This window comes from Silurus meridionalis, chromosome 10, assembly GCF_014805685.1.
Source record: "Silurus meridionalis isolate SWU-2019-XX chromosome 10, ASM1480568v1, whole genome shotgun sequence".
Lineage (NCBI taxonomy): Eukaryota > Metazoa > Chordata > Actinopteri > Siluriformes > Siluridae > Silurus > Silurus meridionalis.
In genome coordinates, this window is record NC_060893.1 from 22,431,727 (window position 1) to 22,457,129 (window position 25,403).

The window sequence follows — 25,403 nt, forward strand, 5'->3', positions numbered from 1 at the left end:
ACTGGTTCATTACACACACTATAAATACAGTCAGTCTAAAAATTTTCTGTCATATTTATTTAAAACAAGAACTGACTATGAAGAACTTAAGATTAAGTGGAAGTTCATTCCTTTATACCACGTCCCTGTTACATTCTTGACTCTGAATGTACAGGAAAAAGTTCTGCTTATATCACAGTAACATTCAGGACATAATCAACTTTATAGTAGAAAGAATTACTTTATGGCTTCAGATATTTAGGTAAACAAGTGCCCATGTTGCATTTCTGCCATCCGAAATGTTTGTGAAACTCATTTCCAATTCAAATCAGTTTCAGAAGAGCTGAAACAAGTTTCATTCTGTCTGCCTTGGAAGGGAAGGGAAAGTGGGGAAATATGTAAGGCTCAGTGTGCGCTTCAGCAAACCAAAACAAAACACACGATTTACACATGACTAAATGTTGGCTGAAATGTGTCCCGAAATACCTCAAATGGAACAAAACAAAATGTAACATACACATTATTATATGTGTTAATATACGATATTATAACCTTATTTTAATACTTTCATATTTAACTACAGTAACCCCCCTGAATTGCAGTACATAGCACATGTGGATAGCACATAGACCACAAGATTTATAGGGAATTGTTTTTATGGAGTTTTATGTTGAAATAATGACATTTATTAATAAAAATATAATGATTATAAAATGAAGTAAAATGTTATACAGTACAGTAATGTATACATAAAACAGCATTTTTGGGGTGACGTCCGTTTATCGCAGTTTTTCGTTTATCACAGGATCACTGTATATTATTTTCCCACAAACTTTAAATACAGTGGCTATTAAAGGTTTGTAACACTTAGTCTTTTATGGCTTTTTGAGGCATTTTGTTTCTTTGCAACAAACTCAGTAGAAGGCAAAAAGTCACAAATTGGACATCAAGTCAAGTAGGCTTTGTTGTCATTCCAACCATTTACAGTGCAGTAAACAGTGAAACAAAATAATGTGTCCCCAGGACCAAGGTGCTACATCATACATAAAACTCAAAACTGACAACACAAAATGCAACATTAAGTACAAAAAAACCCCAAAGACAACCTGAAACCAGGAAACGGTAAAGTTCAAGTTTATTTCTATAGCACTTTTCACAATGGACATTGTCTCAAAGCAGCTTTACAGAACTTAAGAATTAAAGTGAACGATGTGTATTTATCCCTGATGAGCAGCCTGGGGCGAATGTGGCAAGGAAAAACTCCCTTAGATGAATGAGGAAGAAACCTTGAGAGGAACCAGACTCAAAAAGAAACCTATCCTCATTTGGGTGAGTGCGATTATAAATCTTTAAAACAATACAGAACACTGGAGAGAAAGAACTAACATGAGTACTGGAATGTAAGATTGTGAGTAATGTCCTTTTTACAGTCTTATACAGTCATTTGACTTTGTGGAACCAGAAGCTACTGAGCAACTCAAAAGATAGCTCAGCATTTGGGATCCTCATAGATCCAACACCAGCTCCTCCATGCATACATAGTATACATAGTAACTGTCAAAAACAGCTCTAACAGAAGAACCTTGGAAATTAAACCTTAATGGATTGGGGGTGTTTTGGAGCAGGGAAGGTTGGAGACTTATTCTGGGTGAAAGGAACCAACTTGGCAACTATTCCATACTTCAACACCATGCAATACCGGCTGGACTGTGGCTCATTGGACTTCACCTATGACCTGAAGCTTAAGTCCAAGCTCTGTTAAGTGCTATTTAGAGAGCAGTGTGAAGTGTTATCTATCATGGAATGACCTGCCAGTCACCGCACCTAAATCCTATTGAACTGCCCTGGAACTGGATTGAAAAGAAATCTGGTGCAGAACACCTTTAGTATTTCAGCTGAATGTTTGTAAAAATGAACTTTCTGAATGCGTGTAAAAGCTGTTATTTAAGCTAACGGAGAATTTTTCAGACTAAAATAAAGAGGAACATCCGGACATTTATATATTTGTTTAGGTCATTTAACGGTATGAAAGTTTATTTCGACCAATTTGTTGCATTGAAACACTAGGAACATGCACACGTTTCTCAAAAACCATAAAAGACTATGTGTTTGACAGCCACTGCACGTATTAATGTACAATTCTGTCTCATTAATGAGCTACGAATGTGCACACGAAGAGCCATTAGCAAGCGTGTTAGAACAAACAGGAGACAGTGTTTACCTGAAGCAGATTGCGACGTCTGTCCGATTTCGACCTCCTGCTTCCCTAGCGCACTCTCTCACTCCGTAACACCTGCTCCTGCTTCCGATCACCAGCCTCTAAACCTTCTGCTCTCACATTAGGGAAAAAAACTTCTCTGAGAAACTTCCCCGTGCTGACGAGCGTCTCGGATTTCTCTTATCTAACTTTCTTGGCCCCTTTTGTTTAGAAAGCGCGCCATTATGTACTCTGGTGTTGCAGGACCTGTTCTCCTTGTTCCTGGGATGCAGGATTAACAACAGGACGTTGATCCTGAACCCATTATATATGTGAAACGTGGCTTTTGTTTTGATTTATTCAGGTTTTCTTCAGAATGTGGCCACTAGTTGGAAAAAAGGTGCGTTATGAGTGTATTATGTAATATAAGTATGATAAAACCTTTTGTGTCTTCATGTAAAGAATAGGATGTCATTCTTATACTACTAATACTCTTGCATTCAATCGTGTTTGTTCATCCAGAGGATTGAATGACAACGCTGGTTGAAAACGCTTCATTGAAAACAGAAAGACAATCCTGTCCTCTCAGGAGGTTTTTCCACTGTACAAAGTACTAGAGAAGGTTTAAACCGGATATACAAACAGAATCGAACAGTATTATTGAAAACCCAACAATAGCAAGTGTTCCTGATTTTTCTGGTTTTTTAGATAGAGCATCACACTACTAGTTTCAGCTATAAAGGCATACGATCATTTTGTACATTTTTCTGGCACCAAGCTTCAGAATCTTCAATGCTGGAATCTGATTGGCTCTTTGTGTTTTGCTCTGTATGTACATATGTCTGTATACAAATGCTGCAAGATGAAAGCTTTTTCTTAGCAAGATACAATCACTGGATGGAAGCCATCGGCATCGACTGAGACGCATCGGCCGCCAACAAGTCTAGTCCGTCTGGTTACTAATTTCTATGCCTCAATAGCAAGAAGAATTACCACAAACATTTGACTTTGCAGTGACCTTGTTCCAAAATCAGTTCATCTGATGGATGCAATTGTAACACATAACAGTCACTTGTTTGTGAGATATCGCACTAATCTTTGACGGGCGCGTTATCAACCATGTTTTGAATTCGAACCTCTTTCACGTTCACGATAATTAGCACTCAGTGTCTTTCTTGTTTGTCTTTCACTGTTGACTTCATTATCATCCCTGTCCACTCTTAGGTAAAGATTTTTGTGTTCATGTACTCATGACTTGTATTCATGTCCACTATCTGCACACAGACCATTTTAAACGAACACAGATCATGTGAAAAGTAAAATGACTGAGGGGTATCAGGCATTAATATCATAGGCAGAGACTGCGGTCCAACAGGAAATTGGAGAGGGATAATTGGTCAATATATATTATATCTTGTCAATATAATAATAAACTAGGGATGAACAAAATGCTTATGATACTAAATGGTAATTTGTGAGAAGTGATATAAAACCTTTGAAATGGAATGGGTTATGATTAGCCTGCAGTCTTTAAAACAAAACACTGTAATGAATCATTAAAGTGTTTGGATTCTTCCAATTATAAGTCAACAACATGAGAATAGCAGTATTGTAATCTAAATATATATATATATATATATATATATATATATATATATATATATAGATAGATAGATAGATAGATAGATAGATAGATAGATAGATAGATAGATAGATAGATAGATAGATAGATAGATAGTATATAAATTTGACAGAAAGACAGATATATCTATATATCTGAGCTGATACATATATCTATTGTTATGTCAAATCTCTAGGAGCCAAAAAGACACACCTCTTGAAACGCTTTTGTCACCTGCTTTATCAGATTGGACTGAAAACTTAAGAGGGCATTAGACTTTTAGAAAGCACATGTTTATTCAACCAGGCTGCTAAGCATTTAACTACAAATTTATCAGAAGCACATTGTTTTGAAATAGTTTTTTGACAGTTGATGGAAAAAATGTTGATGGGTGACAAGAATACTTTGTTCCAAAACAAATCAAAAGGTTTGGTGGTATATATTTTAAAATGTTCCCCTCAGGTTTCAATGCAATCGTCAGATAATCTGCACAAAAAACAAATCATACGATTAAATCCAAGTAAGAAAGGTGCCAATACTTAGGCTTTTCACTGTATACTATCCACTACTGTGACTTTAGCCTGATATATCGTCTACTTATGTTAGCATCGACGTATAGCCTGCACAACTCCTTCAGACAGTCCTTATTACAGAACTAAAAGTCAAAGTGCAAAGCTGGATCCTGTGCAACACGTTTCATTAGCTTTATCGTATCCCAGACAATGCAGTATAGCGCAAAATAAACAACCCCTGACTCCGAAAAACATAAGCGTTCCCTCTGGACTTTTGGTTTGACTTACAGGTAGGAGGAGCCGGATCAGGTCTGGCTCCACCCCCTTCTGTCTATCTTGACGTTCACAATCACAGGAAGTGGTCCGTAAAGGGTTAGCATTGGTACTGTATGTTTTAGCTCTGGTCTGCCCCTAGTGGACTTCGCTATTAGTCTTCGGGACATACAAAAGCTACGCACTGAACAACACAGCTTAACTAGCTTCCACAGCAGCGCATATCATGTTTACCCTTGTCCAACAATTGACACATGAAAATGTAGTAAAGTGTACATACATTGTTCCACTGATGTTTGAAAAAACACAAACACAATGAAAACTAAAAGCAAATTCGTCTTCTTCATAAATCATCAACTATTTTAGCTGACTAATCAGGACATGAAAAGCTCCAATAAAGTGGATGAAGAGGAACAATGAAAGGGGGGAAAGAAAAGAAAAAAGGTCTGCACAGGACCAGACGAGCCTGAACCTGCCCGGTCTTACGTTCCTGACCAAAGAAAAGACGCAAGTCCTCGAATCAGACTCGTGCTCTCAATGCTTTAGTGACACTTCGAAATGCAATACCCTTGAGGAACTTCTGGAAAAACACTAAGCGTTCCACAGAAAAAAAAAAAAAAAAAAACGTAGCACTGGAGGATTAAAATGAAAGAACTGATAAGGAGTAGCTGGTCTGGTCTTGCAGCCATGACAGTGATTTGTGAAGTAAACACTCAGCCAAGTATGAGGAATGGGAAATAAATGTTGTTATTGGCTGCTGGTCAAGTTCAAATCGTCTGCTGTGAACAAAAGTAGGATAGAAATTTGTCTAGGTCAAAACGACAAAATACAAGATATTCCACTCCAAATATACACAAATAATAGCATATCAAAAAGTAAACTAGTATATCTTGATCCAGTTATACACAGAAATGCTAGTATACAAGCTAAAAAACTTTTTTGTAGGTAAGTTTGTATGTAAGTATAAATATGAACCTATTTTAAATAAAATACTTGCAATGAAAAGAAAATGTAAATTTTATCTTTTATCACACTTATAAATACTAAAATACTCAAAGTAGACTAGCATCATTTCTTAGCAAATATAGTATATGAAATGTAGCAAGGTTTTGCCCAAAATCTTATAGACTTATATCAAAGGTATACAACTTCTACTTTTAAACTTTAGCATACTGACAGTACACTTCTGCACAAAAATACACAAAAACTAGTTTATTGCCAGTGAGTCAGTCAGTATGCTAATCATGTTTCAGTGCTCAGAATGTTTTAGTGAGTGGTTTAGTGAGCCATTCAGTGAGATTGTTAGTAAATTATTCAGTCAGTTAGTGAGTCAGGCAATGAATGGGTCATTGAGTTTGTCAGTAATTCTGGGATTCTGAAAGTGAGTCATTCAGGGAGATGGACAATGATCAGGTCAGTGAGTTGGTCCATAAATGGGTTGGTCAGTTAGTCAATTACTATTTCAAGGAGTTGGACAATGAAACATTCAGAAAGATGGTTAGTGAGTCATTCAGAGAGATGGTCAGTAAATTATTCAGGGAGATGGTTAGTGGACAGGTCAGTGAGTTGGTCTATAAATGAGTCAGTGAGTTGGTCAGTTATTCATTTAGGGCAATGGCTAGTAAGTCAGTCAGGGAGTTGGACAATGAATCATTCAGGGATTTGGACAATGAATCATTCAGGGAGTTGGACAGTGAGTCATTCAGGGAGTTGGACAGACTGACATTCAGAGAGATGGACAGTAAGCAGGTCAGTAAATTGGTCCATGAATGGGTCAGTGAGTTGGTCAGTGAGTATTTCAAGCAGTTGGGCAATGAGTCATTCAGGGAGATGGACAGTAAGCAGGTTGGTGAGTTGGTCCATGAATGGATCAGTAAGTTGGTCAGTGAGTCATTTAAGGAGTTGGTCAGCTGTTCAGTGAGTGGGTAAGGGAGATGGTAATTGAGAAGGTCAGTGAGTATTTCAGGACATGGGACAGTGAGTCATTCAGGGAGATGGTCAGTTAACAGGTCAGTAACTCAAACAGAAACACTGATGACTCATGGTCAGTAGCAAATTAGAAATTGTGACTCATACATTTTGTTGGCCATTAAGAAAGCAACCATTTATCAGGTTTAAAAAGCAGCTCTTAAGTGCTGAAGTTTGGCTTTTAACCTCAGGATGAGCCCTACAAATATACTCCGAGAGAGAAATCTATAAGACATACAGTAATTACATAGGCTTTTGTAGGAAGCCGTAAACATTCTCATTGCCAACTGGGTGCAGAATTACAGCCTGTTTGACCACAAAGAAGATCATGTGATGCAGGAAAGATCTTGGAGAAAAGTATCAAAGTCTTATTTGCAACCAAGACCTACAGCAAAACAACAGACAATGTTAACTAAATGTCACCCGACTCCACGTTTGAATAGTGAGAGTTTAAAAAATACAGCTGGGTCTGTTTTACCTTTTTCAATGAACAATAGACTGAAGAAAATAGCCACAATGGCAAATCTCTCTCTCTCTCTCTCTCCCTCTCTCTCTCCAAACAATGGAGGTGAGTTTATTTTAGGAATATGTGTGGTTTTATTTAGTGGCGATTGGATCAAAGAGTGGCTCTCTTTTCCAGAATACACATTCCAAGTCACAGGGCAAATGCTAGACCACACATGGAACACCACCTCGTCATTATAGAAACCTGGTTGATCAAACGAATATGATCCGAACCTCACGTTCTTCTGAGTCATTAATTCCAATGTAAGATGTTTCTCTCAACAGATAAGATTACCTAAAAGCAGCAACATCGTGTGTCACTCAAATCCGTCTTATCCAAATCTAGTAGAAGACCTTCATCCCAGCAGACTCTGTACAATCTGGGGCGACCAAGAGACAAAACAGACAACAAGCTAATTTTAGCTCTCGAACCCATACCTTGGACTGTTTTAGTCAGATGTTGTGTCACTCACTACATTGACACACAGTATACTGAGACAGCAGGCACTAAAGGCAAAACAGGAAGTGCTCTAACCCAGTATACCAGTTTTTTTTGTTGTTTTTACAACTTTTTATATAAATATAAACCTGCCCCTGTTGACTTACCTCAAGTAAGTAGTTCCTATCTTGTTAACCAGATGGAGTAAAATCCTACCCCTAACAGTTTTCAGGACATCAGATAACTTCAGTTTCTGGTTTTATAGATATGGAGTCAGATTGTATTATTACCTAGTACTTTTGCACTCAGTATAGTGAGGAAATAAGTACCAACATGAACGTTGAAGCATCAACATGCCTTTTCTTCAATAATGGAGCCATCAGAGGTGAGTGTGTATGGAGGCCCAAAAGTGGAAAGTAACGAATTACATTTACCTGCGTTTCTGTAACTGAGTAGTTTTTTTTTTTTATGTACTCCTTTTTTAAGTCATTTTTAATCTGTAATCTGACTTTTACTTTAGTTTTGTTTGATGTATTGTACTTAATTACATTTTAAATCATATCTATTACTGAGTGATAAAAAATCGGGTGAAGAACAAACATACTGAACTTACAAGAAAGAAAGATGGAGACGAACATGACAGACGCCAGTGATGCAGAACCTGCTAAAAGTCAAACCTCAAACTCAAACCCCTGGTCAAGCGACCAATTTGACTTCAAATGTAAAAAAAGCAACACTTTATAACATGGTGTAAGCTGTGTTTGCCAAAAGCAACTGAACTGGCAGCTTATAAAAATGTGTAATAATTTAGTATAGTGTTACAGTACAGACCAAAAGTTTGGACACACCTTCTCATTCAAAGAGTTTTCTTTATTTTCATGACTATAAAAATTGTAGATTCACACTGAAGGCATCAAAACTATGAATTAACACATGTGGAATTATATACATAACAAAAAAGTGTGAAACAACTGAAAAATGTCATATTCTAGGTTCTTCAAAGTAGCCACCTTTTGCTTTGATTACTGCTTTGCACACTCTTGGCATTCTCTTGATGAGCTTTAAGAGGTAGTCACCTGAAATGGTCTTCCAACAGTCTTGAAGGAGTTCCCCGAGAGATGCTTGGCACTTGTTGGCCCTTTTGCCTTCACTCTGCGGTCCAGCTCACCCCTAAACCATCTCGATTGGGTTCAGGTCCGGTGACTGTGGAGGCCAGGTCATCTGGCGCAGCACCCCATCACTCTCCTTCTTGGTCAAATAGCCCTTGATGCCTTCAGTGTGACTCTACAATTTTCATAGTCATGAAAATAAAGAAAACTCTTTGAATGAGAAGGTGTGTCCAAACTTTTGGTCTGTACTGTATGTATCTTCTTGGTGTCACTCTGTATCAACTGCATACACTGATCAGGCTTAACATTATGACCCTCGCCTAATATTGTCTTGGTTCTCCTTTTGCTGCTAAAATAGTTGTGACTCGTCAAGCATCAACAGCATGAACAGCAGGATCGGACCACACGGACCAGCCTTCGCTCCCCATGTGCATCAATGATCCTCGGCCGCCCACGACACTGTCGCCGGTTCACCACTGTTCCTTCCTTGGAGCACTTTTGATAGATACTGACCACTGCAGACCAGGAACATCCCACAAGAGCTGCAGTTTTGGAGATGCTCTGCCCCAGTCGTCACAATTAGTCAAACTCGCTCAAATCCTTACGCTCGCCCATTTTTCCTGCTTCTAACATTAACTTTGAGGACAAAATGTTCACTTGCTGCCTACTTAATAAATCCACCCACTAACAGCCATGATGAGATGATCAGTGTTCTTCACTTCACCACTCATAATGTTATAGTGTCATAATAGATAATAATACATGATAGATAGATAGATAGATAGATAGATAGATAGATAGATAGATAGATAGATAGATAGATAGATAGATAGATAGATAGATAATCTTATTTATCCCAGAGGGAAATTCACTTATCATATCAATGGTTGATATGGCAATAAAAGACTTCTTCTTCACCTTTGGCCTGTGAGGATACGTTTTATGACTAAAATCTATTTTCTTTATCTACTTTAGTAAAGCTACTTTGGAACAGTGTCCATTGTTAAATGTGCTACATAAATGAAATACAATTGAATTGAACTTCATGAGGGTGACAGAGTGAGGAATCAAACCATGGTTATAATCTGTTTGTTCAGTATTTAGAGGGGAAACAGGAAACAGGAAGTAATTACAGGTAGGAAGTAAAGTTGGGAGAGAGGAACTGTAGAAACGTGTATGCACACTTTAGGATTTACTCAAATTAACCAATTGTTTGGATTTGTCTCAGTGACATTTAGACAAATTAGTTTTATTAGTTTTTCATTGAATTCAGAGATTTTTTTAACATTAATTATTATTTTACCTTGTTGTAACATTATATTTTTGCATAATTATAATAATTTTTTGAAAATTCTGATTTTTGTTTATAAGGCATTACATAACCTGGCTCCTTCATATTAATCTGACCGACTTTCACCGTAAACTCCTTCTCGAATTCTTAGATCGATGTCCTTATTGTCCTTAGTCCTTCATTATATGCGTTTGGCATCTTTGGGATCTCGAGCTTTTAGCTTTGCTGTTCCTTATTTGTGGAATTTACTCTTTCTCTACTTTCTAATCTCGTTTGAAAACACATCTTTTTAGACAGGCAAATCAGTGATACCGATACGTCTTATTGGTTTTATAGTCTATTATTTGAAATTGTTGGTGTTTGTGATTTAACTGTATGCAAGGTGTCCCTGATAGTCAAGTAAAATTTTTTTTTTTTGTAATTTTTTTTTTTATAATAAAAAATATATTTTCTTTTTTTTATATTTGCTATTTGTTTTATTAGCGATACTACTATACCGGTATCGGGACAAATCTCTGAATCAGACTTGAAACTTCATTTGAATCACTAAACTCGTACCTAGAGCTGATTGTTTTGCCGACTGACACAATGACGTGAGTTTCAGAGCTCGCACGTGAGCTTGCACACAGGACGTAACACGTTACAAATCACGCTTCTGATGTTAGACATCATTTGCCAACAAAGGATTACAGAGTCACTGTGTGACTAAGAGGATCAGGCTAAGATCAGAGTTACTGTCGGTATCAGCCATGTTCTGAGGTACTTTTTTTTTTTGCAAATTCTGTAGTAAATAACATGTTTATGGACACTGGTAACATATCTAAGCAGTGGCTTCGGCCTAAAACTAGTGATTACACTGGATAACGACACGGCGTGATGTACGTAGCACGAGCCTGTGATTAGAGAAGGAATGTAATGTCTAGTTGGGTGTGGTATTAAAGCCCTAAGGACAAGAAGTACACAGGCGATATAGACACCTGACAGATTGTTATGTGACTTTTGGAAATGCATTTATTTCCACATTGAGTCCTATTTTGCTCTTATAAAAACCTTCACACTTCTGAGAAGATGTTCCACTAGATTTGAGTGTGTTTGTGGAGATTTGTGGGGATTCATTCTGCCACAGTGTGTTAGTAAAGTCAAGTAGTTGAGGTGAGAAGGCCTGGAGTCCACTCAAGATCTTTCACTCTAACCCATGTAAAATATAAATAAATAGAGCTGGCTTTGTGCACAGGGGCATTGTCATAGTGAAACAGGTTTGGGTCTCCTAGTACAAATGAAGGAAAAATGTTATTCTATCCAAAGACATCCTATACAATTGTGTGCCTCCATCTTTGTGGTAACAATTTGGAGGAGGAACCAGATATGGCTGGAAAAGTCAGGTTTCCTAATATTTTTGGCCATATAGTATATTATTTATTAGTATAAATAAAACATTTTCAATTATTGCTATTATTATTATACTATAAGTGGCTATGCTCAATGCTGTTCTTGGTATCATCAAGTTTATTTCTGAAAAAGTCGACGTGTTGATCAGCAAAGCTTCTCTATTCTTTTCTTGCAATTTCTCCACACTGCCTTTCTGCTTTCCATCCACCACTAGCCAATGTCTAGTCTACAGGTCTCTAAAAAAAAAACAGGAACCTGATCTCTACAATACACAACTAACAAATCACAAATCAGAAGTCTCTCAGTATTAGTGGAAATTTCCAGAACTTCCATACAGCTGTTCCACCTGGTGTTTATTACCTCCAACTGCCCTGTTTTCTAGCTCCAATTTACCCCACGGTGACAACAATAAGGTGTTAAATGAAGCCAAAAGGTCTAGAGAAGACCTTCTTTAGTGTCTTCTGTAGCTGAAGGTTCACATTTAGCCTTCCTAAACAAAGGCAGCTATCTAAAAATGTTCATGAGTCTCAGAAATAAAGATGGTGTGTCCAAACCAGAGTTCATCCTCTGGATATGCTGTACAGTCACTGGGAACAAATGACTATGTTATCAATATTTTCAACACACTTTCATCACAATTTTACTCCTGTAGAGATAGATATATATATATATGAACATTCTAATGGTGCTCCTGGGATATTCTATTGTATATTAATGTATATTGTATTTTCTATTTCTGTTTAATTCATTTATTTTCACAAAGTTTTCTCTTTTCTGAAGGCAAGAAGTGTCATTGCTGTTCTGTGTCTTTTGCTGCCTAAATAAAGGATTAAATAAAGGTCACTAACTTAACAATTAACAAATTTAATTCGTAAAATCAAAACCTGGTCCTTTGGTCCTTTGACATACCACGACAAATAAACAAATTAACAGCATGTGGCATCAGTGATTCACCTCTAGTACTACACAACGCAACCAGGAAAAACTATCGCTATGGATTTTTGCTGATAGCTGATAGTTCCAACTGTCAGTGCAGATTAATCAGCAAAACTGATGAATTTGTCGATCTATAAATGTAACGGTATGAAGACTGACTTTGACCAAACAAAAGTATAAAGGTACAGATTTTCCTCTTTATTTTTATTGTAAATGGCACTTTCATTCCTTTTTTTAATCAAATGTTTATTCTTTACTTTCTTCGAAACATTAAACGGAATTCAGAACATCTGAAGCGACTCCACTTAGCTGTAAATAATAACAACAACAACAGCAGCAATGCACCACAACATTAGATGTCAAAGGTCATGAACTGGCCTCTTGTCTCCATGGTTACAGGATAGCAGGAAGAAAAGGCTTCAAACACTTCAGCAATCCCTTTTGTCCTGCAGTTCTTGGGATTGAAAGCAAACACTACTGATATCCACCAAACAGGACACAACAACAGGGAAATAAACTCCAGTATGCTGGGGAAGTGTTAGGGTGAGGATTGGTCTGTGTTTGTAGGGTGGAGGGGGTTGGAAATACTTCACGACCACCAGCGTGGATAACAAGAACAACCAGCAGCACCTTTTAATCGAGCCGTAAAGCGGCAAATGAAGTGATTTGTGGAGTGGTGTTCTCACTCACATTCCCCTAGTGTTTGAATCCACTTGAGCTGCTTTGTATGAACAGTGAATGGAAAACACTATGATGCAATGAGATGAAGTTGAGATTATGTTTTCTGGTTTAAAGAAATGGTTGGGATTGCGGAGTTTAGGAGATGAAACAATGGAGATTCCAGAAAAACAAACTAAATATTATAATAGTAAAAGTATTAAATACAGTGCATCCGGAAAGTAGTCACAGCTCTTCACTTTCTCCACATTTCCTTATATTATAGCGTAATTTCAAAATTGGATTAAATTCATTGTTCCTCTCAAAATTCTACAAACGAAACCTCATAATGACAATGTGAAAGAAGTTTGCTTGAAATCTTTGCAAATGTATAAAAAAAACAAACAAAAGAAATCACGTACATAAATATTCACAGCTTTTGCTCAATTGGCACCAATTACAGATTCAAATCTTTTTTAATTTGATGCTACATGCATGGCACACCAATTTTTGTGCAGTTTCTCCCATTCTTCTTTGCAAAACCTCTCAAGCTCCATCAGGTTGTATGGGAGCATCGGTGCACAGCAGTTTTTAGATCTCTCCAGAGATGTTCAATTGGATTCAAGTCTGGGCTCTGGTTGGGCCACTTAAGGACATTTACAGAGTCGTCCCATAGTCACTCCTTTGTTATCTTGGCTGTGTGCTTAGGGTAGTTGTCCTGTTAAAAGATGAACCGTTGCCCCAGTCTGAGGTCCAGAGAGCTCTGGAGCAGGTTTTCATCAAGGACGTCCCTTTACATTGCTGCATTCATCTTTCCCTCAATCCTGACGAGTCTCACAGTTCCTGCTGCTGAAAAACATCCCCACAGCATGATGCTGCCACCACCATGCTTCACTGTAGAGATGGTATTGGTCAGGTGATGAGCGGTGCCTGGTTTCATCCAGATATGACGCATGCCATTCAGGCTAAGTAGAGTTCAATCTTTGTTTCTCTTGGTTTAAGAGTCCTTCAGGTGCCTTTTGGTAAACTTCAGGCAGGCGGTCATGTGCCTTTTACTGAGGAGTCCCTTCTGTCTGGCCACTTTACCATACAGGTCTGATTGGTGGAGTGCTGAGAAAGGTTAGAGGTTGTTGGTCACCTCCCTGACTAAGCCCCTTCTCCTCTGAACGCTCAGTTTGGCCGGGCGTCTCCGCTCTAGGAGGAGACCTGGTGGTTCCAAACTTCTTCCATTTACGGATTAAGGAGGCCACTGTGCTCATTGAGGCCTTCAATGCTGCAGAAATTTTTCTGTTCCCTTACCCAGATCTGTGCCTCGATACAATCCTGTCTCTGAGGTCTACAGACTTCATGGCTTGGTTTGTGATCTGACACGCACTGTTAACTGTGGGACCTTCTGTAGACACGTGTGTACCTTTCAAAATCATGTCCAATAAACTGAATTTACCACAGGTGGACTCCAATCAAGTTGTAGAGATGATCAGTGGAAAAAGGATGTACCTGAAGTTAATTTCAGTGTCATGGCAAAGGCTGTGAATACTTATGTACATGTGACATTTCTTTCCCGGTTGTTTTTTTTTTTTTTTTTTTTTTTTTATAAAAATTTGCAAAGATTTGAAACAAACTTTTTTCATGTTGTCATTATGGGGTATTTTGTGTTACTACCACCCTTGAGGTGGAATGCATCTCCACAACATCTAGTGGATCATCTTCCCAGAAGAGTGGAGGTAATTATACCAGCAAATAGGAGCTACGTGTGGAATGGGATGTTCAAAAAGGACATATAAATTTGTATGTATATATATATATATATATATATATATATATATATATATATATATATATATATATATATATATCTGTCTATCTATAAAGGACACAGAGAGAGAGAGAGAGAGAGAGAGAGAGAGAGAGAGAGAGAGAGAGAGAGAGCATTTTAGACACGTGTGAAAACATGCTGTAAAGTCTGTCTGGGATTACATGACGAGACAGAGGGATTGGAAGCAGCCTACATCTGAGGAAGATTGGTGGTTAGGTAGTTTTGGAACGACATACCTTGTTTGTCTGTGTGTCAGTCAGTCAGTCAGTCAATCAGACAGACAGACAGACAGACATACAGATAGATATTCTTTATGTATGTATATAGATAGCTAGATAGCTAGATGGATAGATAGACTGTATGTATAGATGATAGATAGATAGATAGATAGATAGATAGATAGATAGATAGACTGTATGTGTATATATATATATATATATATATATATAGATAGATAGATAGATAGATAGATAGATAGATAGATAGATAGACTGTATGTATATAGATAGATAGATAGATAGATAGATAGATAGATAGATAGATAGATAGACAGATAGACAGATAGATAGATAGACTGTATGTATATAGATAGATAGATAGATAGATAGACTGTATGTATATAGATAGATAGATAGATAGATAGATAGATAGATAGACTGTATGTATATAGATAGATAGATAGATAGATAGATAGATAGATAGATAGATAGATAGACTGTATGTATATAGATAGATAGATAGATAGATAGATAGATAGATAGATAGATAGATAGATAGATAGATAGATAGATAGACTGTATGTATAGATAGATAGATAGATAGATAGATAGATAGATAGATAGACTGTATGTATATAGATAGATAGATAGATAGATAGATAGATAGATAGATAGATAGATAGATAGATAGACTGTATGTATATAGATAGATAGATAGATAGATAGATAGATAGATAGATAGATAGATAGACTGTATGTATATAGATAGATAGATAGATAGATAGATAGATAGATAGATAGATAGATAGACTGTATGTATGTATGTATAGATAGATAGATAGATAGATAGATAGATAGATGGATTAAATATATAGATAGAGATAGATGGATAGACTGTATGTATAGATAGATAGATAGATAGATAGATAGATAGATGGATTAAATATATAGATAGAGATAGATGGATAGACTGTATGTAGATAGATAGATAGATAGATAGATAGATAGATAGATAGATAGATAGATAGATAGATAGATAGATAGATAGATAGACATTTACTTTTTTTAAAATGTGCTTCCTTTTCAGGAAAGTGTCCTAATTAACTCTATTTAAAAAGATACTATTTACTTTTTTTATCACAGCTATAATTACAAATCTATAATAATAAATGTAGAAATTAATAATATTAATAATGACATGTATAAAAAGGCGGATATAAAACCGGAAGTAGGCGCATTACAATCAATATCACTCACCATTATCGAATCCAGCAGCTGATGATGAATTTACACCCTTAATCGTGATGTTTTAACTCCTTATGGATTACTTTTTTTAACTCAAAAGTATATGAAATATTCCCTCCGGTTTGCGCTGAACTCAGACAGCGCTGATATCTGAGCGCCTCCCGCCCGACTCACTCTGCCTCTGCCTCTCACTCTGCCTCTTTCCCTCTCCGGCATTTAAACTCAGGACCCAGCCAGCGCTGGTGCCCCGCCCCCTTTTCTCTGATTGGCTAGGAGGGTCGAAAAGACAGAGATGAATGGACCCCTGAGCTGTCAATTAGGTTTCCATGACACCTAAATGACGCCTGTAAAACAACGGGGTTTTTAGCCAATCACTTTGCAACACTAAAAGGCTGCGTGGCAAACTTAAACCAGCAGCGGCATCTTCTGGTCATGTGTTGCAATTACATTAAAATGTAGATATAAGGATTTTTTACTAATTTAAATTCAGAGAATATGTATAATAATATTAATAAACAATATTTTTTTAATCGAAAAAACACAAGCTCGAGTTTTCTTTTGTTTCTTAAGATATAAAATAATTTTGAAGTAAAACAATAACAATTACAAATAATACATTATTTGTGTTTCTATATTTTAATTGTAATTTTTGTGCACTACATAAAGACAACCACTCCATGGTAAGATGTGATAGGAAAACAATTAACGGGGTGACCATTTTCTGACTGAATATTTTCCAAAGACTTCATACCCTAAAGTGTTTTATTCCTTTTGACAGTAAGCACAATCCCAATCGTGATTGCAGAAAACTAATCAACATCTTCTGACCAATCCGAAATGAGAAATCAAACAGTGCTGTTGTATAAAATGAGAAGAAGAGAAGGTCCACACAAAAAAGTCTGAAGGAAGACAGAAAAACAGTGATTATTTAGAATATAACTTGTTATATAAAATGGTTTATTAAAGTCTTCTTTGGTTTCTATTAATAAAAAAAAATCCACTGGAAGCCGATTATACAGTTGAATCAAAGAACTATCGAGGAACCGATCTTTAAAAGTACCAATCACGATACAGAGCTCTGTCTCCCTCTGCTGGTGGTTCAGCATTAATACAGTTATTACCTCAGTGTTTGGATACTAACGGCAACAAAATATACAATTTATGGAGAAAAGTATTGGCACACCTAACTTTTTCAGCCATATGTGATTCTTCTCCAAACCTGTTACCAAAAATTTGGAAGCACACAATTGTACAGGATGTCTGGATGCAGTAAAGTGAGATTTTTCCCTTCACTGCAACTAGGAGACCCAAAGCTGTTCCAGCATGACAATGCCCCTGTGCACAAAGTCAGCTCTATAAAGATATGCTTTACATGGGTTGGAATGAAAGATCTTCTGCCATAAATTTCTGACCTCTTGTGTCTAAATGAATCTCACAAGTACACTCTGAAATCTAGTGGCACATCTTTCCATAAGAGTGGAGGTTATTATAAGCGCAAATGGGAACTAAATACAGAATGTGATGTTTAAAAAGAAGCACATATCCATCTTATGATCAGGTGTACGCAAACCTTTGCCTATATAGTGTACCTTGTTGTTCACTGCAATCTTTCATTTGTCAGTCCATAATTTTCATTGTGATTCATGTTCCATGTTTCACGTTATGCTTTTTTTGTTCTTTGTGTTTTACTCCATTTTGTTAGTTTTGTCTACGCCTGTGATTTATTTAAATATGTTTTAATAACTATATTTAAACATAATATAGTTGGTTTGAGGTTTATTTACAGGCTACATTAAGCACTTACACATCTAACATGGCTTTTGTATCCAGTGAATGATGAGTTGCGAAACTGGTGAAGCTCTCAGGTTGTGTGTGGTTTCTTTAGCACAGTGACATGGGTGGAGGCGGAGCGTGAGCCCTGCAGGTTCTGAGCTGTGCAGGTGTAGGTTCCCTCGTCCACCTTCCTCACTTCATCCACCTGTAGGACTGACTGTGAACGCTGTCGGCTGCGTCCATCCACCTGTACCGTCTGGGCAGTCTCCTGAGTGTAGAGGGGACGGCCAATCTGAAAACATACACACACATTTGTCTTATACACTATTGCCAACTCATGCATGACCCATAACTCTATTGACTGACCTTCTGTCCAGGATACTCCCATGTGAAGTCCACCGCTACGTCTTGTTCTCCCACGACAGTACAGGAGAGCTGCAGGTTCACACCCACAGCCACAGAGGAAGCTGAGGCCTGGATCGCAGGCACAGGAGGTGCAGCCGGGTCTGTCAGATAGAGGATTACACAGAGGTAACACAGCACCATTTCAACTATTCCAGGATTCTGCCCTTCTATTGCTTTTGTCTTTGTATTTTTTGTTTTTACACCAGATGTCGCCTGTGAGATCTTTAGCCTTTCACTGTGTTCTAATTGTTGCCACCTGTTTCCCATCACCCGCAGTATATTAAAATTCCCCTTCTGTCTCAGTTAAATGTATTGGTTGTTTTGAACATGTTGGAGAAATTGTCAGTTTTGGATATTATAGAGGTTTTGGATTTGAGCACGTTGACTGTGTAATGGATGGGTTAGATGAGAGGGACATGTTGGACTTTTTGGTTTTGTTGGACATGTGGGCTGTAGGATAGATGTGTTAGACTTATTGACAGTGAGATGAACATAAACAAGTTGGACAAGAAAAAATTTAGTATGGGATAGACATGTTGGGCATGGTGACTGTTGGGTGTAATAGATAAGCAGACCGAAAAGACGTGTTGGACATGGAGACTATGTGTTGAACAGAAAATGAAAAGATGAATTGGACATGTGGATGGTGTGTTGAATGTACTGGACATGCTGTGTGTTGTATTTGTTAAATGGAAATTGGAAATGTTGACTGTGTTGGATGTGTTGAATGTGCTAGACATGTTGACTACAAGTTGGATGTAATAGACGAGAGTTGGACATAGTTTTGAACAATGTTTAATAAGTTGACTGTGTGTTGGATGTGTTGAAAAGGTTAACTGTGTGTTGGGCATGTTGGTCATATTGACCGTTTTGGAAATGTTGACTGTGTGTTGGACGTGTTGAACATGTTGACTGTGTGTTGGATATAATAGATGAATTGGATATGTTGACTGTTTTTTGGACGTGTTAAATGTGCTAGACATGTTGACTGCTTGTTGGATGTAATAGATGTGTTGGACATGTTGACCGTGTGTTGTATTAATAATAAAGTTGAAAACATCAACCAAGAAATCCAGACGAAGACTATAAATCTAAACTATTTAACAAAAAACCCTGTGGACAGCAGTGTAATTATAAAAGACTATCATTTACAAAGTCTTACTCCTATTCAAGAGAATAACTTAATTTCATTTATTTCCTCTTCAAAATCATCGAACTGCATTCTTGATCCCTTGCCTACAAGTTTCTTTAAACAGTTTATTCCAGACTTAATTGCACCTGTTTTAAAATTGACAAACTCTTCCATTAGCACTGGTTATGTACCTAAATCCTTCAAACTGCCAGTTATCAACCCCTAATTAAGAAACCTAAATTGTCAGCCATGTCAGCTGTCCAACTTCACTCCAATATCCAATATCTCCACTTTATCTCCAAAATTTTAGAAAAGGTTGTAGCACAGCAGTTTTGCTCACATCTATTTCGGAATAACATTTTTTGAAATATTATCAGTCAGGATTTCGGCCTCATCATAGCACAGAGACTGCCCTAGTTAAGGTGTTAAATGACCTGTTATTGACCTATGATCAGGGTTTTGTCTCTTTACTTGTTTTGCTCGACCTTAGTGCAGCTTTTGACACCAGTGATCATACTATACTGCTTGCTAGACTAGAGAACGTTGTTGGAATAAAGGGAACAGCTCTCTCTTGGCTCAGGTCTTATTTGACTGATCGCTATCAGTTTGTTGATGTAAATGGTGAGTTCTCCACACTCTCTGAGGTAAAGTTTGGTGTTCCTCAAGGATCTGTTTTAGGCCCTCTGCTTTTCTCTTTATATATGCTGCCTCTGGGTGAAATTATACATAAACATGGTATTCGCTTTCATTGCTATGCTGATGATACACAGCTGTTAATTTTATCAAAGCCAGATGAGAGAAATCATCTTAACAATGTTGAGGAGTGTTAGACAGTAGATGCTTGATAACTTCCTTCTGCTCAACTCGGGTAAGACGGAAGTACTTTTACTTGGACCACATGCAGCTGGAAGTAATCTTTATGCCTTAGGTAGCATCTCTGGATGGTGTTTCTATCTCAGTGTGTACAGAAGTTAAAGACCTTGGTGTGATTATTGACCCGAGTCTTTCCTTTGAGGCTTACGTGAATAATATTACCAGGATCGCCTTCTTTCACCTTAGAAATGTTGCTAAAATTAGAAATATAATGTCGTTACAGGATGCAGAAAAACTAGTTCATGCTTTTGTTACATCTAGATTAGACCACTGTAATGCTGTCTGGGTGTTTGAGTAAGTGCATAAATGAGCTTCAGTTAGTTCAGAATGCAGTAGCAAGAGTCCTCACAAAATCTAGAAAATGTTCAAGTCAAGGCTGAAAACTTATTGATTTAGTCAAGTCTTTTTAAGTAGATTTTTCTTAGGTAAAGGAGCAGATCTGGAGGGATCATGGATATTAAGTGTTTGGGGAACTGTTGCTGACATGTTGACTGTGTTGGACATGTTGACTGTGTGTTGGACGGGTTGGACATGTTGACTGTGTGTTGGACGGTTTGGACATGTTGACTGTGTGTTGTATGTGTTGGAAATGTTGACTGTTTATTGGATGTGTTAACTGTGTTAGACATGTTGACTGTTTGTTGCACGTGTTGGACATGTTGACTGTGTGTTGGACCTATTAGATGTGCTAGACATGGTGACTGTGTTTTAAACATGTTTGATATGTAGACTGTGTGTTGGATGTGTTGGACAGGCTGTGTGTTGGATGCGTTGGAAAAGATGACTGTGTGTTGGATGTGTTGGAAATGTTGACTGTGTGAGGTATGTGTTGGACACGTTGGATGTGTATTGTATATTTTAAACGTGTTGGACATGCTGTGTCGTATGTGCTAGACATGTTGACTGTGTGTTGGTCGTGTACATAGTAAATATGTTGGACATGCTGATTGTACTGTGGACGGAATAGACGATGTTTGACATGGTGAATGCGTACTCACAGTTAACGTAAATGAGCATGTACTTGATGGAGCTCTGTCGCAGGTTCCCCACGCTGGCCATGCAGTACAGAGAGCCGGCGTGATGTGCTCTGGGCCTGTGGATGGTGAACCCACGCGTCAAGTCGTATGAGATCTCTGATCCGTCCACCTTCACCTCCATGGGTGGGAACTCGCGGTGCAGGGTGACTTTGGCCTGCGGGGTCGTGACCTGACACGGCAAAACTGTCGGCCAGTTACTTCTGAGATGGATCACTTCGTAATAATCCGACGATGGCACGAAGAGCTCCTGAGGGTCTGACACGAGAGACACGTACAAAACTCTTTCACTTAACTCATATATAATGAGCAGAAAGTTAAAAAACCCATTATATTACATAATCTGTATTGAAGATATAGTTTATGAGGCTATAAAGTATTTGGTCGCCCCACTTTTCCACCTATATGTGGTTCTCCTCACCTCACCTACATCAGTACCTGACTTTACTAACACCCTTGTGGTTGAATGAATCTCCACAAAATCTCCACAAGCACATTCCACAATCTTGTGGAACATCTTCCTAGAAAAGTGGACCTTCTTTAGAACAGCCAATGGGGAGTCAATGTGGAATATCATTATCAATCCTATAGTCCACAAACCTTTGTCCATATAGTGTATGTCAAAAACATCTATTTTTATGGTAAATATTAAAATATTTTGCAATATTTTAGATGAGTCATGTGACTGTGACCAAGTGACATATTTTAGAGTGTTATGTTACATTACCAGGGAAAAAGATGAAGACTTTGAGGGCTTTATCGTACTCTTTCCTGCATTCGGAGTCCTCACAGTACAGTGGGTAGCAGGTGTACTCTCCTGTATCAGCTCCTGACGAATTGGTTAAAATCAGCACGCTGTATCGCTCGTGCTGCACCATCCTAATCAACAAAAAGCGCACAAGTCACTGTGACATCCATTATCGGAAAAAACATTAAATATCAAGTGGCTCCTCAAACTTTTAAAATAAATTAAATGAATTGAATTAAATTTTATTTATAAAAATTGACATTATTACAAAGCAGCTTTCCAAAAATGAATGGATTACAAATGTATCCATAATGAGAGAGACAGAAGCGGTCGTGCTGAGGTAAAAACTACCTTAGGCATCATTAAGAAGAAACCTTTTAAAGGAACCAGACTCAAAAAGGAACCTGTCCTCATCTGGGATACATCTGGATATCCATCCATTACAATTGTTGAGGTTATCAACTGTTCATAATAATTACATTCTAATTGAAGCATGTATATCAAATCACAGGCAAGGCCAAAACATACAAGGCATTTAGTACCAGGATGGTGGGGTGGTGGGATGCTTCAAATTCTAGAGAGCATTTGATTGGACAGAAGATTTTGAATGTGTATATCTTATAAATGCTCAAGAGCGAGAAAAAAAAGGCTAGACAGTCTAGTTAGGGAACAACTGTTTGTAGCTGCTTCGATTTGTATAGCAGCAACTGTAAAAGTGTGTAATTGTTACTAGAAATCACTTCATGACATAAGATTAGATGACTATAATCCAGGTATTAACAGTACCTTCATTTCACTTGAGGCTAGATCACATAACCTTATAGATTATCTACATACAGCACAACCCCAAGTTTTCTTCCTTATCTATTTCATATGTGATGATGTGAGTAATATGTAATATGTTATGCTCTGCAATTGAAAGTGCCAGCATGTGATATCAAGTAAAAAAAATACAAAGTCAGAAGAACACAATTGTATAGGATGTTTCTGGTTGCAGTAGCATTACATTTTCCCTCGAACTAGGAGACCCAAACCTGTTCAAGCATGACAATACTCCCTGTGCACAAGGCCACCTCCATGAAGATATGTGATACATAGGTTTAAGAAGATCTTGAGTGGCCTACTATAGAGCTATTTACCCCTATTGAACACCTTTGGGATGAATGTGAATGCTGACTGCACCCTCACCTCACCTACATCAGTACCTGACTTTACTGCCGCCATTGTGACTGAATAAATCGCCACAAATCTGAATTTTCAAATACATCCTATGTGCTTGATTATTGTAATCACATCACGTACCTGAGTCGTCCTTCATCGTCCTCCTGCAGGTAAGCCGGGACATCCCACTGCACACGACTGCCTTTACACCTTAGCTCTAATGTATCTCCTGCATGTACCGACAAAGTTTTTCCGACCTTCTCAAACTTTCCCTTTCCTACAACTCGATTCAGGTAAGCCGGAGCTGCTGTAGGACTTGGTGGCTTGGTTGGGGGTGTGGCTTTAATTTTGATTAATGTGCTCTTGTTCTTCTTCTCAGCCTCTTTCTTCACCTTCACCTTCACCTTTTCATTCAGCTTCTTATCTCCTGCTGGTTTCGGCTCCTTCTGGCCCATTGCTGTAGGTTTATGGGACATTGTGTTATTTTTTCCTCCTTTTGAAGAATTTCAAAGGAAGATTCAGCAAGGCACTGCTGAATTTTTAATTCTGATTGGTCTGAAGATGATGAACAGCAATAATAGTATGGAAATTGTATGGAATTATGTAATAAACAAAAATGTGATAACCCAGAATATGATTTAAATGTTTTATTTTAGCCACCTTTTTCTTTAATGACAGCTTTGGCATTCTCTCAGTCAGCCTCTGAGGTAGTCACCTGGAATATTTTTTGAACAATCCTAAGGCGTTCCCAAAGGTGTTGAGTGCTTCTTTCTCTGCCTTTCCTTCACTCTACAGTCAAACTATTCCAAATGATCTCAACTAGACTTAGTAATTGTGGAGGGCAGGTTATCTAATGCAGCACTCCATCATGCTCCTTTTTGGGCAAATAAAACATAGACATGGAGGTGTGTTTAAGGTAATTTTCCTGTTGGAAAACAAATGATGGTCCCAATAAATGCAAAGACAGATGGAATGGTGTGTCGCTGCAAAATAGCCATGCTGGTTAAGTTTGTCTTAAAATTTTGACTAAATCAACAACAGTGTCACCAGCAAAGCACCTCCATACCATCACACCTCCCCCTCCCCACATTCAGGAACTGTCTGTTCACAAAGACACTTTGGAATCTTCAGGCCAAAAGACAGTTTACTACTAATCTAATGTTCATTCCTTTTGTTTCTTGGCCCAAGCATGTCTCTTCTGCTTGTTTTACCAAAGTAATGGTTTCTTTGCTGCAATTTGACCATAAAGGCCTGACTCACAGTGTCCTCGGAACAGTGAATGATGAAAATTGTCTGTCACTTGAACTCTTTAAGCATTTTTGTAAATCATTGATTTCTGAGGCTGGTAATTCTAATTACCTACTCCTCTGCAGCAGAGGTAGCTCTTGGACTTCTTTTGGGGTCCTCTTACTGAGCCGGTTCTCATGAGAGCCAGTTTTATCATAGCTTTGGTGGTTTTGGAGACTGCATTTGGGTATACATTTAAGGTTCTTGAGATAGTCCGTATTGACGGACGTTCATTTCTTAAAGTGATAATGGACTGTCTTTTTTTTTTTTTTACCTAATAGAGAGTTTCTTTCCATAAAATGGATTTGTACAATTATTGTAGCAGCACTATTAGGACTATTGACCCTGTATTTACCCTTTCCTCTGCATACTGCAAATAAAACTCATTAAGAAGGCAAAAAATTTAACAAATGAACTCTTGATAAGGGACACGTGAACTAAAAACCATTCCAGGTGACTACCTTGTGAATCTTATTAGCAAATATCTGTCTGTCTGTCTGTCTGTCTGTCTGTCTGTCTGTCTGTCTGTTTTATATCAGGAGCAATTCACTAATCCTCCAGAGAAACTCACCGAGCTGAAGAAGCAATGTGCAGACCAGCAGGACGGATAAGACCACCAGAACGAACTTCATCCTACACCGTATTCACAAAATAAAATATCCCACAGGAAAACAGCACAAGAAAATGCAGTTTTTCTCCACTGCAAAGCAGACGGAGAGTGATGTGAAACACGGGGCGAGTGGGAAAGTTGTTTTACACACACATTCCTGCCCTGAAAGACAGCATTGACCCTCCAAATTCCTCACACTTCCCTCAACGAGTGCTTTCTGCTCTTA

The 25,403-nt window shown here is 37.8% G+C and overlaps 2 protein-coding genes across 4 annotated transcripts in view; both read right to left on the reverse strand.

The window, feature by feature from the left end:
• The window catches only part of n4bp3 (NEDD4 binding protein 3), a 39,292-nt gene extending 22,917 nt beyond the window's left edge, over positions 1-16,375 (reverse strand). Inside the window, exon 1 of one of the 3 annotated variants that reach the window (XM_046859536.1) lies at positions 16,167-16,375. The gene's annotated coding sequence lies outside the window, so the exon portion shown is untranslated. Of the gene's footprint in view, positions 1-2,200; positions 2,396-16,166 lie in introns of those variants that run through there. The other 2 variants (XM_046859538.1, XM_046859537.1) reach the window with 2 other exon arrangements.
• Positions 16,376-16,782: 407 nt separating this feature from the next.
• On the reverse strand, positions 16,783-25,329 carry LOC124392465 (platelet-derived growth factor receptor-like protein). The gene is made up of 6 exons (XM_046859539.1): positions 25,139-25,329; positions 23,422-23,737; positions 22,099-22,250; positions 21,336-21,629; positions 18,294-18,433; positions 16,783-18,219 (listed from the first exon to the last, which is right to left on the reverse strand). Exons 1-6 carry the CDS (start codon positions 25,197-25,199, stop codon positions 18,016-18,018), a joined length of 1,167 nt encoding a protein of 388 aa, XP_046715495.1. The 5' UTR covers positions 25,200-25,329; the 3' UTR covers positions 16,783-18,015.
• Between the last annotated feature and the right edge of the window lie 74 nt (positions 25,330-25,403).

What these genes read in the sequence shown, in the direction of transcription:
- LOC124392465 (XM_046859539.1), bottom strand. Translation starts at nt 25,199, where the DNA reads ATGAAGTTCGTTCTGGTGGTCTTATCCGTCCTGCTGGTCTGCACATTG. An exon ending in CACATTGCTTCTTCAGCTCG is followed by an intron (nt 23,738 to 25,138) that starts GTGAGTTTCTCT and finishes ATAAACCTACAG; the next exon opens with CAATGGGCCAGAAGGAGCCG. An exon ending in GGGAGTATCCTGGACAGAAG is followed by an intron (nt 18,220 to 18,293) that starts GTCAGTCAATAG and finishes GTATGTTTTCAG; the next exon opens with ATTGGCCGTCCCCTCTACAC.